Genomic DNA, 17,100 nt, shown 5'->3' with positions numbered 1-17,100 from the left:
TTCCTACAAAGTTTATCACTAAATGTGCCATCATCACAAAGGGCAGCTATTAGTTATGTCACAACCAGGGGAAAATGCCAGCCAGAGAAAGGTGCAACCTGCTACTGCAGGAGAAAGTGCATGAAAAAGCAATTCCCATCAGAAAGGCTCACACATATAAACATTCCTGTTCACACTTAATGGGATCCTCGTTAAAGGGAGTCATGCAACCAGAGAAGCAAAATCAAGCCTCTGACTTTTATGATGCCCCTGATAGCCTAAGCACCGTAGGTATATTTTAAGCAGCCGTCCCTTGTGTGGAGGGGATTGATAGCGTTTGGGATAAGCCTGGAAACACATGGCATATTTTAAACGCTACAGTTAAAGAGACAGTGTCAGCTGAGAGCATCCCACCAAGCTTGTCCTGTGCTCTTTCCCCAGCGTCTGCCCCAAGCACCGAAGACCTTGAAAGACGCAGGCACAGGCACAGCGAGTGCCTGATAGCTCACAACTCAAAATGCCCCAAAATAGCAACTCTACTCAGAAGTGAAACTCATTTGACTGCTTTTATGGTCCTATCTATAATGCACCAAGTAAGTATCAATGGCGAAGAAGAGCACTCAAAAAGTATTTCGTATCTTATTTGAGGAAATTGCGTGCTTGCTTGAAACTGAAGTTTAAAGACAAAACAACTGTGTCCCTTTAACAGGACTGTCTGTAATATACCAAGTGCAGTGAGCTAAGCAGACAACTTTTTTTTTTTTGCATATACTTTCGTGATTTCTTTAGTTTGGATCAGGTAACAGTGGCATCATTAAAAGGTAAAACATTAATCGGGTATTATGATAAAAAAGGATGAAACCTACATCTCATAGTATTGCTACTGTAGTCAACGCATTCCACAGGCACCGTTTGTTGCAGAAGAAACGTGGACTATTTAGTATGTCAGTAATGCAATCATTTCTCATCTCCTAATACGCAAGGTTTTATTTTGGGCTGTACAAGATTAGCGAGACCTTGTTCTGACTTTCATGCTCTTGCCGTAGTCAGGGGAGGAGAAATGAGAAGTGGGAGAGGGGAAATAGTGACTGGGAGGAAGCCAAGGGAGAGAGTGGGAAGGCAGAAAGGGAATTTGCAGTGGGGGAGACAGTCACAGTATTACTATTATCGTTTTAATTTACTACAAAATGCAGAGTTAAGTGAGGTTTGTGTTTAGTAGGGGCTCCTCCCCTACACAGGGAGGAATAGAAGTTCAGAAAACAGGGAATTGTAAATTTTTTGCAAACAGAGGAAGCCCCTCAGGCTGTTTGTAGTTTTTCCATTAAATACAGGGCATGAGGGATACAGGGTAAGGGGAGAGGATGATGCTTTCAAGACCGACCCACCTCATCTGTGTGTGGAACATTGATCTTACAGCCTCATGACTGAAAGACAAAACAAACATCTGCAGTTTACACAGGTACAAGCACAACAACAAAAAAAAATGGGTACACGGCATAGAGCATCAGGACATCATCCTGCCAGAGACAAGGAGGTTCCCTGTGCCGGGCTCATGTTTCACTGCATGAGAACTTCGCTTTCGCTATGCAGCTGCCGTAACTGAATTGCCCATCACTGGGCCGTGGAGTATGGGGCAGAGAACTGTCCTGGCATTGTGATTTTAGGAGTGGTCTCAGCCACGGGGTGTGCAAAACCCGCTCCTGGTGTTTGGCAGGCACAAGGGGACTGGTTCTCCTGCACAGAAATGTCTCCATTGCCATCAGTAGTCATGCTTTCTAAAACACAGCTTGAAATGGACATCAGACAGGGATATCAGCGACAATGACTGGGCTCTGTGTGATGAGTTTAATGCGTCCTCAAGTCCGGTATTGTGCCTTGAGCGTTGATAGACAGCTCAGTTCCCACAACAGTGGCTTATCATCAGGTTACCCCAGAAAGAGAAGAGACCTTCATAATTTACCGGGCCAATAACCAGATGGTCAAGTTTTAAAGTCAGTTACAGGATACATGTGGGAGCTTTGACAAGCTGCCAGGCAAACAAAATGCCATTCCTCTACTTACTGCCCAGAAACTCAAGCTTCAGAGTTGCTATCACTGCTAGTTACCTCTTCCACTTCCCAGGCTGGTGGGAGAGGCTCTCCTCATCCCACTATGGATCTGATCCAGGGCAGTTGGATATCAGAGCACAGACTCCAATCTGATTTTGGATCAGACTCTATTTCCCACCAAGGTAATCATCCTAATGCAGTTTTGTTTTCCATTGCTCATTTACCAGCTGCTTGATAAATGCTGATACAGTTTTATCAGGTAAAACCAGCAGCGAGAACTGGAGCACACAAGCAATGTGTCAGTTAAAGAAGGGGAGGCTGGGACATTAACTTATATCACTAAAGTTTGGTGAATATGGGAATTCGTAAAATCTTAAGACCTACTGGAAATTTTGGATGAAATACTGTGGCTGTGCAGTTTTTGGCAAGCAGTTTCCCACAGGTAACTTGCTGGATCAGCAGCAGTTTTACCTGTTCTGGCCTGGGAGGAGACTGGGAAGGGCAGAACATCCCTCCCGCAGGCTGCCCCAAGCACCGAGAGCAGCAGCCTCCACTCCCAGCTCTGCTGAAACATCCCTGCATTTCCCGTTTAATCTCTCTCCATCTCACATGTCCCACAGAAGTTTTCTTATAGGACTTGGGTGAGAATGGGGAATGCCCAGCTGCTTAGGGCATCCTGCACTTGCACGTGACTCGCTTTGCAGATAACAGTCATTAAGATCCCATTGCTAGAGAGTTAATCAGTGATTATTAGAGATGGTACACTCTCACAAAGATGAGGGTTTGTGTTAGGGATGGTTATAAACACATTGGCAGATAGTGGTACACAGCTGATTGCAAGCTTTGGTTATAAGAAACTCTTGGACTGTGGACTCAGTATAATCTTTAATAATTTATTAATCATATTTGTTCCTCAACTATTTATAAATAAAGCCTGAATATAAGGGGTGATCTAGCCAGCTACTTAGTACTTTATCTGATTATTTTGAGTCTGGTTTCAAAATTCACAGAAACCAGGGAAAAATTCTTTGCTGGATTCGGTGTCAAACCTTGTGTATTTGTTTAGTGCGTCAGTCAATTTTTAAAATTTATTATTGTTATTTTTAAAATAACAATAATGAGAGAGAAAACAGTTCCCCTTTAGAAAGAAAATCCTGATTTTTTTTTCTGAGCTAGAGAAGGAAACAACAATGAACAGATTTTCTGCGATAGGGATCTGACACTGTGGGGCTAGCAGGGTCTGCTGAGCTGCCTGTTAGGATGCATCTCTGCTGTGCCCAAAGAAAGAAATCCACTCACTTGCCGTTGTTGAAGATGACAGTACAGTTGGGCCAGCAGTCATGGTTGGCCTGGCAGAGGTTGGGGAAGATTCCCACTCCAACAGCCTGCAGTCCTCTTTGGTCACTGAGGGTAAAGCCGTTGCAGCTGATCTAGTCCCAAAACATAGGCAAGAAGAAGCATTAGAGAAACAGGTGAACTCAGCTACATCCAGGATTTCTCAATTCCCATTGATGCTTTAGAAGAGGTATATCTCCAGCACCCCATCTCCAAACTCTAAGGAGAAAGGAGTGCCTATGAGATCACTGCAGAAGGTAGTTGTAGAAACAACATCTTTAGTTGAGATAAAACATCAGAAGAGAAGCAATGCAGGACTCATGCAGACGGACCAGCCCAGAGAAGAGCTGAGTAAATGTTGCAGAATATTTGCTGTTAATATTCATTTGGGATGTCTAAGATAAATTTGGTTTGACCATGCATTGGTTTCCTTATATTCGCTTCCTGCAAATAATTCAGAAAAAGGTCACAGGAAAATGAATTTGAGGCAATTCAAGCAGAGCATCGGCAGAAAGCAAAGTTCACGCTTATTAAAACAGGTATCAGTTAGAAATGAACCTTAGGAGCTGCATTCAACCTGGTCACATTTGCTGGGTGGCCCACATAGCTTATAAAAACCAATTACTACTGTTTGTTATGAGTCACAAACAATATTCAGAATGACTACTTTTGTACGACATATATACCAACAATGAATTATTATACTTTTCCGTGTGGTACATTATTATCACATATGAATGGAACAGTTTTTAGTCTCTCTGCACCCAGCGGACCCCATTTTCTTTTTGGGGTGGGTACCAAAGGATGTTGTGTGTCCTCCCTATGCTAGGGCTAGCAAAGCCGACTTCTCCGCCACACCAGTCATGAGCAGAGGTGCGAGCGGAGCTCACCCTGGCCCCTTTGGCAGTGTTGCTAGATGAGGGGTTAGTGCAGTCCGGGATACATCGACTTCTACCAGGGCTGGGGGCAAAGCAGCTCAGCCTGAACTGGCTTCTGGGAATTTCCCTCTCGGCTACACTGAGAACAAAAATTTGTAGTTAACAAGTTAGTAATAGATCTTATTAATAATATTTAGTATTATTAACATTATTATTATTATTATTATTAATATATTAATATACACATATAATATATACATATAATAATATATACATATAATAATACATTAATATAAAAATATTAATTAACAATTATTGATCATTAATATTGATGGTATTAATATATTTTACCTATTTTTATTTTTTTATATATACAAAATATATATTTATAATATACATGTAAAAATCTAATGCACACAATATATAATAGACATAAATGTAAATACTAAACCAGATCTGCTATATTCAAATATATTCTAAGTATATTTACTAAAAATGTATTTAAATAGATTTTCTCAGCTCTCCCAGTTGCAGAGAGATGCCCAGTAGGACTTGTGATAACAACGCAGCACCTACGGTTGAGTGAGCCACTTGCCTGCATGGTTAAACAGATAAAAGGTTACAGACCTCACCCTTTCCGTGCCTCTGTTTCCCAGTGTCAGTGCAGAAGTGATGCAGACGGTGAACAAGCAGTATTCAAACCACCTGCAGCAAATATCTATCTCGGCTATCCCAACTGCTATGGCCTCTTAAGGGCAAGAGAGGGATGTACTTGGGCATCCTCAGCTCAAGCTGGTTGGAGATTTTCTCCATGAAGCTGGTATTAAAAGTAGCCCCCCATTTGCTCTCCCATCCCTCTGACATACCACTCCGAATATGTGGGAGATGAACTGCATGCCGAACTGCTGGCTTTGGGGCGGCCAAAACTCAAGAAAGCTCTCCACGTCGGTGCGGAGCTCCTTCTTCTCCTCCTCACCGAAGCTGTCCACGTGGTTCTGCAGGTCATCGATAGAGACGAGGCAGCCCTCTGCCAGCCCACTGCCTTCCCTCTCTATCTTCCACAGGATGCGGGCAGCCAGCCTGGCCAGAAGAGAGCCCCAGGCATCAGCAACACCACCACCAAGGGCAAGGAGAAGGACCAAAGTACCATAAAAAATTCATTTCATGGGTGGGAAATTGTGTGCAGACAGACTGAGACAGGCTCAGAATTGAATGGCTGATGGCTGGTCACCACCCACGGGCTTTTGAAGGCAAGAGAGACAGATGCAGGGTTTTGCCCTGGTTATCTGGAGAAGTGGGTCCCCATCCCTCTACAGCTCTCATTTCTTTGGGGATTCCTCTCATTTTCTTATAACGGAGCCAGGATTTGAATCCAAATCAATGTATCCTGTAGACAAATTGGGGAAAAGCCCATCTCCTCTTCCACTTTTCTACCTACTCCCCACTTTCCCACACCTCCTAAACTACCCGGGGCAGGTTTGCCTCATCACGTTCAGCTGCAGTAGAGTTTTTGGGGCCCAGCACCAAAAAAAAAGCAGGAACACAACCCCCTCACACCCTGGATGCTCCTCCAAGTCCCCATCCCAGAAGCTCAGGGATGCTCCTGGCCTTTCCCAACCGTCTCCCACCTCCATTCCATCCAAATGAGACCACTTGGCTCTTCCACACCACCCTCCAGAGGGATGCCCTGTCCTCTCCCACCATCCCCAGGCTGCTGGCTCAGCCCCTGGGGACCAGCTCTCACCTGATGTTTTCGGTGGGTGCCTTGCCGTGCCTCTTGATGGCGGAGCACTCATTTTTGTGGTTCAGCCAAGCCGCTCTCTGGCAGGTCCGGTCGCAGTAGTAGGCAAACTTACACTGGCCGCAGCGATGGAGCCTCTCCTGTCGTTTGAAGCAGGTGTGACAGATGACGTGTGTCAAGCTGGAAGGACAGAAGGACACATTGGTTTGTACCTCAGTGAAGGGCCAGCTCCACCCAGTGAGGGTCCTGCCCGCTTTGCATCCCTGGGTTCCTCACACCCACTAAGGATGGACCCTCTGAGATTTTTTGGGAGGATGGAGAAACCTCCCACCGAGCACAATGCTTGTGCACTTGCCCAGTGCTGTTGCTTTTCTCTTTGGCTACACCAGAGACAAATATTTTGTTTAGAGGAGGACGGCAATAAAGCATTCCCCAGCTCTCAGCCCTCTTGTCTGCAGCTCATCTGCTCCTCCTCAGCACGTCCGCTCCTCCTCAGCACTGCCTCTGTTAATAGGATTTTCAGTCTGTTTTTGTTTTCTGTCTGACCCGTGCTGAAGCACAAGCCACCCATTTGCTGAGCAGAAAGCAGATGCCTAATGAGCCTGTGGCTCCAGGGAGCATAAAGAAGACCGTGAAGGCAAAGAGCCAGTCTGAGAGCTTCACCTGCCTGCAACGCCTCTGAATTGGGCTGAAGTGAACGCCTGCTGAGCACTAAGGCTTTCCTGGGCCTCACATGGAGCAGGTCACAAAATGGAGCGGCAGCCACCACCATGCCTGAGACTTAGGAAAACATTGGGTGAGAGGTACCATGTCTCTGAGCCGTCCTCACTGCTCTCCTAAGCTTTCCTCAGGCACAAGCATGCTGCGGGGATAAAAATATACATCAGAAATGCTCTGCTAGTGATCAGACCAGAGGTGTATCACAATGAAGAAGAGTGAGAGATAGAAGTGGTTGCATAAGGAAACCCTTTGTTTGCGCTGCTTGAAACCAAAATACATTTCTACGGATTAAAAGCAGCTTTGCTTGCCATTTCTTTTTGTCACCGGGCCAAAGGTGTAGCTGTACTGGAGGTATTGCACTTGGCAATTGTGGCATTGTATTGGAAATGACAAGAGGAAACCAAAAGAACAGCCTCCTTCAAGGGAGATCTCTGTGGTTTATGTCTTCTCCTCCTTCCTTCAGTTGTGGTACGTGGCTGTCCACCATCAGGAGACACCAGTACAGAGCCCCAGGCTGGATGGGCTTGGGGCTTTCCTGATCTCAGTGACTTCAGATAGATGCTTAGCATGGATTAATGAAGGTCTGAGGGACGAGGGCAGGCTCCTAGACATTCAGCAGTCCCCAAGCACAAATGCTGGGGAACAAATGGATTTTCAGCTGCCCAGGGTTGGCCAAGGACCATCAAATAGCTGAAGACAGAGGAAAGATGAAATCTCAAGAGCTCCCGGGAGCACTGGCTTGGGTAGGACCTGGGGTAGCCTAACTGTAGTGCCAAGCTTAGGGAGCAGTACTTGCATTTATGTCCACCATAAGATTTTATTAATAAATTCAGGGGATCTTTCACCTTCACAAGGCTGGTACGTGGCTGAGCTGAGAGCATCAATGATTTAGGTGACCCAGAATATGCTGCCCATGGGGGTGTTGTTAAACATTAAAGATAATGATCACAGCGCCCAATGTGAGGCCGTGCCCTGCTCTCAGGGCATGAAGTCCTCCCTGTTTAGTCCTGTGTCAGCTTTAGCACTGTGCTCTTTTGGCCACTTAAAGCCTTCCTGCAGACAGGCTAGGAACACAGATTTCTCCTCCAAATTGAAAAGCCTGACGTGTCTTTCTCTGGTGCCAGCAGCTATAAGTGCTGCTCACCAGCTATTCCTGCTCCTGGCTCTGCAGTTTAACTAGTTGATAGGTTACTGTGAGTTAGACGGTCATGGGATAACTGAGAAACACCTTTCAAAAGGAGCAGGTTTCTTCTTTGCGGAGTTCTAAACAGTATTTCCAAAAAGCATTCTACAATTGCATGTATGTTACTATAACCAAGGGCTGGGGAGGTGGAATATATCAGAGGACACTGATGAAGAAATCTCACCTGATATCCTCCCTCTGAGAGTGTTCAGGGTCCTGGACCAAGAGGAAACCTCCCCCATGTCCCCCTTGCACATGTCCAGCTGCTTGCCCCTTCATTGGGAAGGAAGGGGAGACACTTTGATCTCCTGCCCAAACAACTTTGGGACTTTTGCCATGCTGCTAAAGGAGGCTTTTCACTGCCTGATTTGGTGTCCCCAGCTGCCTGCTTCTCCGGGCAACTGCTCACTTTACCTCTGCCTCCAGCCAGGCTCGACAGTGCAGGAGAATTTAAATTCCCATCACTCAGACACCACCGGCCCCAGGAGGGAGGTTCTCACGGCAAAAAGCTCACTGACCACAGAGGCTTCATTACCAAAGGAAAATTATCATCATCCACAGCCCATAGTGGGGAAACTGAGGCACAAGGAAATAAAAAATATATTGATGATGACACAAGGAGGCTGTGCCACAGGCAGGAATCAGACTCACAGCCCCAAGACTGTCCTGCCTCTCCACTATAGAGATAGATATATAAACACACATATGCATATTTATATCTATCACAGTACACTTAAAATGCGCTCTTATTCCTCTGGCACTATTGCATTAGCTGCTGATACAATCCACCCTGCGCCTCGGCTCTTGTGGGATGAAGAGGGCCATTGATTTAAAGCAGAGGGCCATTGATTTAAAGCAGGACAACCTGCAGCAGACAAAACCACATGCAAAAATGAGGTTTGGAAAATGACAGTGAGCAGTGCCAGCACACAGGAGGGAGCCCAATGCAAGGTAAGCAGCCGGGATGGGACAGGAGGGATCATGTGTCCTGGAAGGGGGACGCAGCCAACTCCATTAAGTCAAATGGAATAGCTGGGAGATGGTGAGAAATGCGAGGCTGTGCTCTGTCAGTTGTCAAGTCAGAGGGGCAGAGAGGTGCAAGAGAGATTGCACTCCTTGTAAGGCAAAGGAAAGCCAGACAGCTGATAAAAGCTGCATGGTTACATTGTGCCAGGAAGCACGGGGAGATATCTCACTCAGGGAATGGGGCTCCCTCCTGCTGCCTGCGTGCTTTGAGGGCAGTCAGAAAGTGAAAAGGCAGTTAAAGAAGTTTCCCTGTAAAGAGGAGCGACAGGTCAGAGGGGAATATGGTGCAGCAAAACCCAAGTCCTCAGAGAGAGGCTTGTCTTCCCCCAGCTCTGTCTGAGAACAGAAAAATACTAAAATGTCGGCTTTGTGTTTTGCTGTTTATTGCATATAGTGTCCAGAGTTTCCAAAGCAAACACAACTGGTGGAACTTACCACCAGCCCTGGAAAGCCCTCGTTTCTAAGGAGATGCAGAAATGCACCAAAAAAATAGTTATATACAACTTCATGAGGAGGAAAAGGAACAGATCACATGGTATTGAAACTGCAGACACAATTGCTCATAGGTAGTCTGACTGGCAGGTATAAGAAATACCACAACTCTCATAAAACCCTTGCGGGATCCTCCGTGCTCAGAAATGGTTTAAAAGAAGACTGGATTTATTGAGAATGTGCGTCACCAGCACTCCAGAGGCCTGGGCTCAACTCTTGGCACAGTAAAAAAAAATCAGGAGACACAGGTATTTGATATCTGTTCCCTAAATTTTCAACAAGCATTGCTCAAGCTGACCCTGCAAGCACCTAAATCCCCGAGGCGTCCCTAGGCAGCCATGAAAACTCCTGCTGCCTCAGAGAAGCTCAGTGCCGGATGCCCTGAATAGGGATGGCAAAGTGCGGCTCTTCCTTGGCCCCAGGACTAGACCTTATGACAGACTCTGATACCATCTGTCCTGGAGGTCAACAACAACAAGGACACCATAGGTTTGCAGTGGTTCAGTCTCCCTTGTCATCCCCTCTGCAACGGTTAAGGTTCCCCAAGGAGAGGGGAAGCAGCAGGTTAAACCCAAGTCTCTCAGCCTGTGGAAATCACTGATCTATAAAGCCTTCTCTGTCTGGCCTAGAAAGTGTTTAACACAACACAAAATGGCTCCAGGTGGCCTAGATGGAGCTTCCTCTCCCTGTAAAGAGAGCCGCCCATGCCCAAGTGGTCAGGATGCTGCATGGCCAGGCAGCACTAAAGGTTTCTGGAGAGATATGTGGTACTTACAGGAGCCCTGGAGGTCTGAACCCTTAGAGACTCAGTGCTCAGCTTCCCTTGCTTTAACACGGGGACAATACAACTGCTTTCTGTTGCGTCTATGTACACCATGGCCTCTGGGGTGATCTCTGGCCATTCATTCACTGCCATCTTCCACACATAGTGAGAACTTCTTTTTTTCACCCTGCCCAAAAGCAGGATCTTCATTAACACAGTGATTTCTCCAGCCCATCCAAGTCTTGCCAGGTCAGGGATTTAGGACTGACTTGGAAGGCAGGTGCCACTGACTGACTCACTAAATTACTTTCTGGAGAGCATCAGGTTTCCTTGGCCCCTCATCCAAGCATCAACTGAGCTCAATTCTCAGAGACTCATGAGCTCTGATGTTACGTAGACGAGATGCACAACTACTACCAATCCTGGACATAGCTACAGTCACAAAAGCAATGATTCAATATGCCAGCCAACAAACACAAGAGGTGACAGAGCACTGTCAGCTAAACCATGGCTCCTGCAATCATGGCTCTCAGTGAAAGCAGAAGAAACAAATAGCTCTTGTGACTGCTTGGACTGGATTCACATGGATTAAGATCTGTTGGACCTGCCAGGACAGAGGGCTGAACACTGCCACAGGAATATATTAACCTCATCTCTGAGACATGCGCAACCCAAACATCTGTCAATCATTTCCCATCCAACACCCACAGCATCTCATTCACTGATCTGGAAAAGCAAAGTGAGATGGCTAATGGACAATAGTAAGAAGCTCACGAACTATTTAATGAGTTTATGCTATTCTGTATATGAGAGATGACATACACAAACAACCTAACTTACACCTAAGTCCACCTTACTCATATTTATTATTGGCTGGCTAGGCAACTCTCTCCTCAACGTTCTACAGAGGACAGCGTAAGAATAACCTCAGATGTAGACAAAGTCCACTTGGCTTTCAAAGAAGACGCTGTAACACTTCATTAAGCACAACTGCCTAAGGAAATGCACCTCCTCTTTCAGCAGTGAAAGGAAAAGGGAAGGGTTCAGTTGCTGGTTTCTACTGAGGATACCTATAATGGTGAATTATCAGCACAAGAATAGTTTTGCTCCTTTAAAAAAGGGTGTTGGAACTTAGTAATTTTACCTCTAAAATGTCAAGGATGACACATCCTAGTTTGTCTGATTTGAGTGGAGAATTTATTTTAGACTATTTTACTTTTAGTGTTTCATTACAAGCTTTCTCAGCCTCTTTTTAAAGAGGTGTGGATGTGTTTTCCTTTAAAAAAGCTAAGTTTTCTCCCAGGTTTTATTTAAGCTATTGAACAAATGAGATAATAATAAAAAATCAAACCCCAGAAAATTTTAGACATTTGGAATACTATCACATTAACTCTCATATTAACTCAATATGAGTTAATATGATATCAACTCAAAGTATTTGCTTCCACAATCTTTTCAGAGTCATATTCTTACGGAAAATTTTGCATTTCTTATATCCCTAGGTCATCCCAGCTACAATAACGGAGCTCCCCACATTTCCCATTAGAAACTGAACATTTCCCTTAGCAAATGTTTTGGGCCTGCTTCATACATCAAAAAGGAGTACAAAAATTACATGATCTCAAGTTCATAGCAATTTGCAGATCACTCATCAAGCAGCTCTTCAGGTGATCTTGGCCTTCTACCACATGACACTGTTTGCCTTGACTACTGTCTCTCAAACCCCACCAGTTAAAGAGCAAACCTTCTCCTGATGAAGGCTGACAGAGATATATCAGGCCCATAGGAAATGTAAACTCTTAGAGGCTTGAGAGCCAACTGACATGCCAGAAGAGAAGGTCACATACTGTACATTGGTCCCAGGCGATGGGACCGCCATCATCCTGAAGGTGGCAGTGAGGAAAGGAGACCCGGGATCTTAAAAGAGAAAGTAAAGAGGGAGGAGGGAAGGATTAAATCCCAGCACGTAAACACAGCAGTAGGGAAAGCTTCAGTGAGAGGTAATGTCAATGGGGAATGCATGGGGGCTTCAGAAATCAAAAAATGACCCCAACAAAGGCACAGAATTCCTTGAGAAGATATACTTCCAACATTCTGCATCTATTTTAGGGCAAAGCAGGCCTAACACCAGTGTTTCCTAAGTGCTATTTCAGCTGATAACAGCAAGGCTGATTCAAACACAGATCAGAGAGCTTGTCTGGACTTTATCCAAAGAGCAAAACACTGGAGATCACACTGAGTTCTCCACCCCCTTTCAATCAATATTCACCATCACTCTAAACAGCCTGCTCTAGTTCAGGTAGAAGTAACAGGCTTGATGCAGGAGTCAATGCCCAGTAACCACTATGCTAAGCAAAAGGTTATAGAATCATTGAACCATAGGATTGTTTGGGTTGGAAGGGACCTTTAAAGGATATCTAGTCCAACCTCCATGCAATGTGCAGGGTTAGCCTTGTGAGTCATACCCTGGCCCGAACATCTAAGAAACTATGAGCTGGCTGATGTCTGTAGGAACCTTCTTTAGCTTCACTTTGACTTTTATGTACTTCTGGACTAAAGGTCTCTGGCACCAGGTCAGAAACTGCTTCTCAGACAACCATCATTGAGTCTAACAGTACAAGCCCTCATCAGCTTCAATGCATTCAGGGACTTTCAGGGACATTCATCGTCCCTGTGACCTTCAGGGGCTTCCAGGATGGGATGCAGTCTGCAGATTTAGACACCAAGATGTGCTCATCTGTACCCACAGTTTTTAAGTAGAGATCACATCAAAACACTCAGTGGTGTCTGGAAAGCCATTCAGCCCAAAGGAAGGTATCTGTGTTCTGTGCACATTATAGTGCTCCATTGATTATAAAGGGCACTTAGAGCTGGTTTCGCTTGCCTGGATATATAAGCCCAGTGTTATTTTAGGCCCTGCAGGGACACCCATCTGGCCTGAGAGGAGGCCTGATTCTCATAAATCCTGTTTTGTACCTGTCATCCCTAAGAGGATGTCTCAGACACCCCGGGGCATCTCAAATGACACTAAACACCTATAGCAACTGAATCCTGCCCTTAGCTCTGCGTAGATACTCATAACAGACCTTAGTTTTGGGTGTCTTAATTTGCAAGCTGAGTCCCAAAGCATGTTGCTGGAAAAGCCACCACATCACCCTGTAGGTTGGTCCAGTTAAATTGATGGGTCTTACTCACTCAGAGTATGATGGCTGATTATAGAGTTTTGTCAAAGAAAACATTTCTCCTTTTCCTGGCAAATTAAAAAATTCTCGACACCTTCTCAAACTTAGCCTCTTACTGTAAGACAGACATTCCTACAGCGCAGTTGGGTGACAGGTCCAAATTACTTCCACAGTTCATCACATCAATATATAGAGAAGGGCCTTTGCATCATTTAAGCCCAAAGCATAGCGTATATACACTTTCTGCTGTAAGCACCTAACACCAGGTGCCAAGATCAGTCGTTCAGGCTCCTTAGATCCCTGTGCAGTCAGGGCAAAGAGGTTAGTTCTTCTGGTAGTTTCTCACAGTATGAAAGGAATGTTTCGGCTGTGCAACAGCCCTATGGAGGGGTTTCTCACACACTTGAAGTTAAATGCCTACAGCAGATAATGCAAATTTTTCATTTCATAATTGCGTTCTTCACCAGGTCAAATAATGATTAGCTTTTATGGGGCTCCCCCATTTCTGAACTGTAAAACCTCTCATCTCTTGAGAGTTTTGTGCCCGGGCACAAACACAAGCTGCTTTCCATCCTGTAGTATGGCCACACCAAGAAAACTACGTTGTATCTTTTAAAAGCTGCCCCTGCTAATCTGAAAAAGAGACCTTTGCTTCACCTGCTGTATTCCCACATCACATGTAATCACACAGAAGACTGCAGTGTGGCTACTGTAGTATGATGGACGTCTATACAGAAGTTGATTTCAACAGCAAAAGCAGGGGCAGGATTTCAGGGGCTCAGCATCTACACTGGGACCAGACTTCCCAAAGAACTAAGCTCCTCAAAGGGCTGCAAAGTACGGCAGAACCCAAGTACTCTGCACTCTTGTGCTGCCATGGTGGCCTTTATACACAAAGAAAGCAGATCTCTGTGGAAAATTTGATCACTGATTTGGTAGGACCTGAGCTGAAAAATTAAAGCTACCCCTCATATTAGAATCCCCTTTCCATAGTACACATATACATTGCTCTCGGCAAGAGATGGAGATGCTGAGTGGAGTTAGGATGATTGGCTCTGGACTTTGGGTTTCCCAATGCAGAGTGAGATCATATTTAATAGTGTAGGCTCAACACCAGTTTTAGGACCTACAAATGCTTGTTTGTGGGCATGGAAAAACACATGCCTCCTCATTAGACTCTTCATCCAGGCAGAGGCAACAGCAGTTCTTTCAGGGCAAGCCCAGACACCATGGCCTAGTGTGGATTTACTCTTGAAGGTCCTTCAAAGATTCAGGCTACCTTTCTTTGGTAGCAATCAGTTCAATGGAGGTTATATGCAATTTAATACTCTGGATAGCAGCAGAAGGTACCTTCAAAACCAAAGATGAAGGGAAACGTTTACTTCACCCTCTTGCTGCTCAGTGTCTGGGCCTGCCCTCTGGGAGCTAAACAAACACAGACTAGGGAAGGAGGGAGGGAAACACAGTTCTCATCCAAGAGCATCCAAGATTTTCCATTGGAAACCTAAGTCTGACACAGTCTGCAGTCTAAGAGCTGATGGGGTGAGAGTTTCTTCCCTTATCTCACGTTACGCAAGTGACATTTGAAAATGCAGTGAAGTTGTAGCTCTTCAACAAGGGCAGCTCTATGCCTGATGCCCGCAACATTTCACATAGAAGAAAAACAAATCTCAACCAGCAATCAAAAGGCAAAGTGTTTTCAATGGTTTAAAAGATAATCAGTATTTTTAATAAGGCCTATGGGAGAAATAATTGTCCATAGGCACTTCCGAAGCAAACATAGTATCACAGCAAGATTCCAGCTAGTGACACAAGTGAAACAAGTACAAGAGCTAAAAGGACACGTCAAGGAGAGATGGTTTTGTCACTAACTACCATAATTGAACTCAGGGGTAAGAATTCAAGAACTTAACATTTTAAAATAAAAAAAATGACATTTTCAATGTGAGCTCTTGCAATGACATATTAAAATAAAAACTAAAAGGTGTCATTGCTGCTATTGTAAAGATTCATAAACATGCTCACCCACTGACAGCATAAGGGCAAGGAAAAAGTGAATGAAAGGCACAAAAAAAACTTATTTCCTGCTCTGTCCATTTAATCCCCAATTCTCTGCTATTGCCAGATCAGACAGGAGCACGAGCAAGCTTCGGCTACAAGATGACTGGGATTAAAACAGCAGCATGAGCTCTGCTTGCGTCCCAGGCTTCATTAGCAGAGTTTATTCAATCAGGGAAAGCTCAGCTAGGCAGAATCACTCCCTGCCCTATTTAGTGTGCAGAACATTCACTAAAGTCAATGGCAGTTTGAAGCAAAAAAAATCAGTCTCGGGACTCACCATGATGCCCTTGAAGAATGCTCACCAATTTCCTAAGCCCAGAACAAAACCTTCAGCTGACATCTGGCTCCTCGGTTAAAAAGTTTGGGCCAAATTCTGCTCTCAGTTCATATACTTATAAGGCTGAACAAATTCCATTCATGTCTGCGGCTTTATTCTAGATTTATTCCATGGAAGATTAACATAGACATTGGTTTTGTGTCTTTTAGCTTTCAGGGTATTTAAGTGAATCTTTTACTGATTTGAAGGGCAGAAGTGGGCACCTACCAGCCACACTGGCAGCGCAGGTTGATTGAACGTTGTTCGTCCTTGAAACAAGCAGCAGAAAAGAAAAACGTGTTTGCACTAGAATTCAGTTCAGAATTCAGAAATCAGTGTAAACAAAAATTTTAAACCAGCCTCCTGCAAGAGTGAAAGCAGAAACCTGTCTCCAGTTAACTCAGCAAGCTACAAATATAAAATCACTTTAACAGAAACAATATCACTCGCAGATCCCCACTAGTTTCTAGGTTGAAGGCAGCGGGCAATGAAGCAGCGTGTACAGCTGGGAGATGGTACACGTGAGCAGAGCACAACATAACTCACTTTTATCATGCATTATATATCGGAGGCTCCAGCAAAGTCAGTCTGAGATTGCTGTACCAGAATTACACTAAGTCCTGGCAGTTCACTGAGCGTAACATGGATCCAGGTTTGTAAGGTACTGAATACACTCAACTTTCACTGCATTTGGTAAAAGCTGACAGCACCGAGCACCTTGCAAGATCACATCCTAGAAACAGATTGCTCCATATTGAAAGCAAAAAAGCTGAGAAGCACATTCACTATAAAGTGACTATAAGCTGACTTCTGACTTCCCTTTGCACCCTTCTTTGATGCTGTCCAGATGCTTTCAAACTTTTACCTGCCTGGACAAATGAAATTTTGCATCGAGATGACTTTCAGTCTGTGTTTTACAAGTGCTTTTCTCTTACCTATCAAAAACCACAGCAGCGTAGGCTGGCTCTGCAAAGATGACATCCCCGGGCAAGAATTCCTTCTGCGCTTTCAAGCCCCTGCCTTTGCCTTCAGACGTGAACACTTCGACTGACTCCATTCCCCCTTTGGTCATCCCAGGGACCCCAAGGCTTGGGAGGTGGGTATCTCAGAGCGAGCCAAATCTCCCGTCACTCCTCTCAACTTCGACTTGCTGCAAGACCACGCTTATAAAAGGGCTGGCCTCTCCCCACCACCCCCGGCCACACCATTTCCCATAGGAGGGCGAGGGGGTGGGAGCAGATGAGGCAGGAGGCGATGATCCTCTGTGCAATATTGCCGACCTACGCGGGGAAGGCACAGGGCTGGGACTTCTGCTTCGTTAGGAAACCCCCCTCCGAAAACCACGTTTGGAATTGTTTCTCCCAGCCACAAGCAGT

The 17,100-nt window shown here is 45.1% G+C and overlaps 1 protein-coding gene across 2 annotated transcripts in view; it reads right to left on the bottom strand.

Annotated features, from left to right (window-relative positions):
- Positions 1 to 17,100, bottom strand: part of SMYD1 (SET and MYND domain containing 1) — a 27,802-nt gene extending 10,702 nt beyond the window's left edge. Inside the window, exons 1-5 of one of the 2 annotated variants that reach the window (XM_054203628.1) lie at positions 16,660 to 17,100; positions 5,985 to 6,161; positions 5,107 to 5,320; positions 3,327 to 3,457; positions 1,365 to 1,403 (exon numbers count right to left, since the gene is read on the bottom strand). In XM_054203628.1, coding sequence (XP_054059603.1) covers positions 1,365 to 1,403; positions 3,327 to 3,457; positions 5,107 to 5,320; positions 5,985 to 6,161; positions 16,660 to 16,796 — 698 coding nt within the window. In that variant the 5' untranslated portion in view covers positions 16,797 to 17,100. The remainder of the gene's footprint in view (positions 1 to 1,364; positions 1,404 to 3,326; positions 3,458 to 5,106; positions 5,321 to 5,984; positions 6,162 to 16,659) is intronic. The other variant, XM_054203629.1, reaches the window with a different exon arrangement.

This window comes from Rissa tridactyla, chromosome 5, assembly GCF_028500815.1.
Source record: "Rissa tridactyla isolate bRisTri1 chromosome 5, bRisTri1.patW.cur.20221130, whole genome shotgun sequence".
In the NCBI taxonomy this organism is placed as follows: domain Eukaryota; kingdom Metazoa; phylum Chordata; class Aves; order Charadriiformes; family Laridae; genus Rissa; species Rissa tridactyla.
This window is presented reverse-complemented; position numbering and strand designations above follow the sequence as displayed.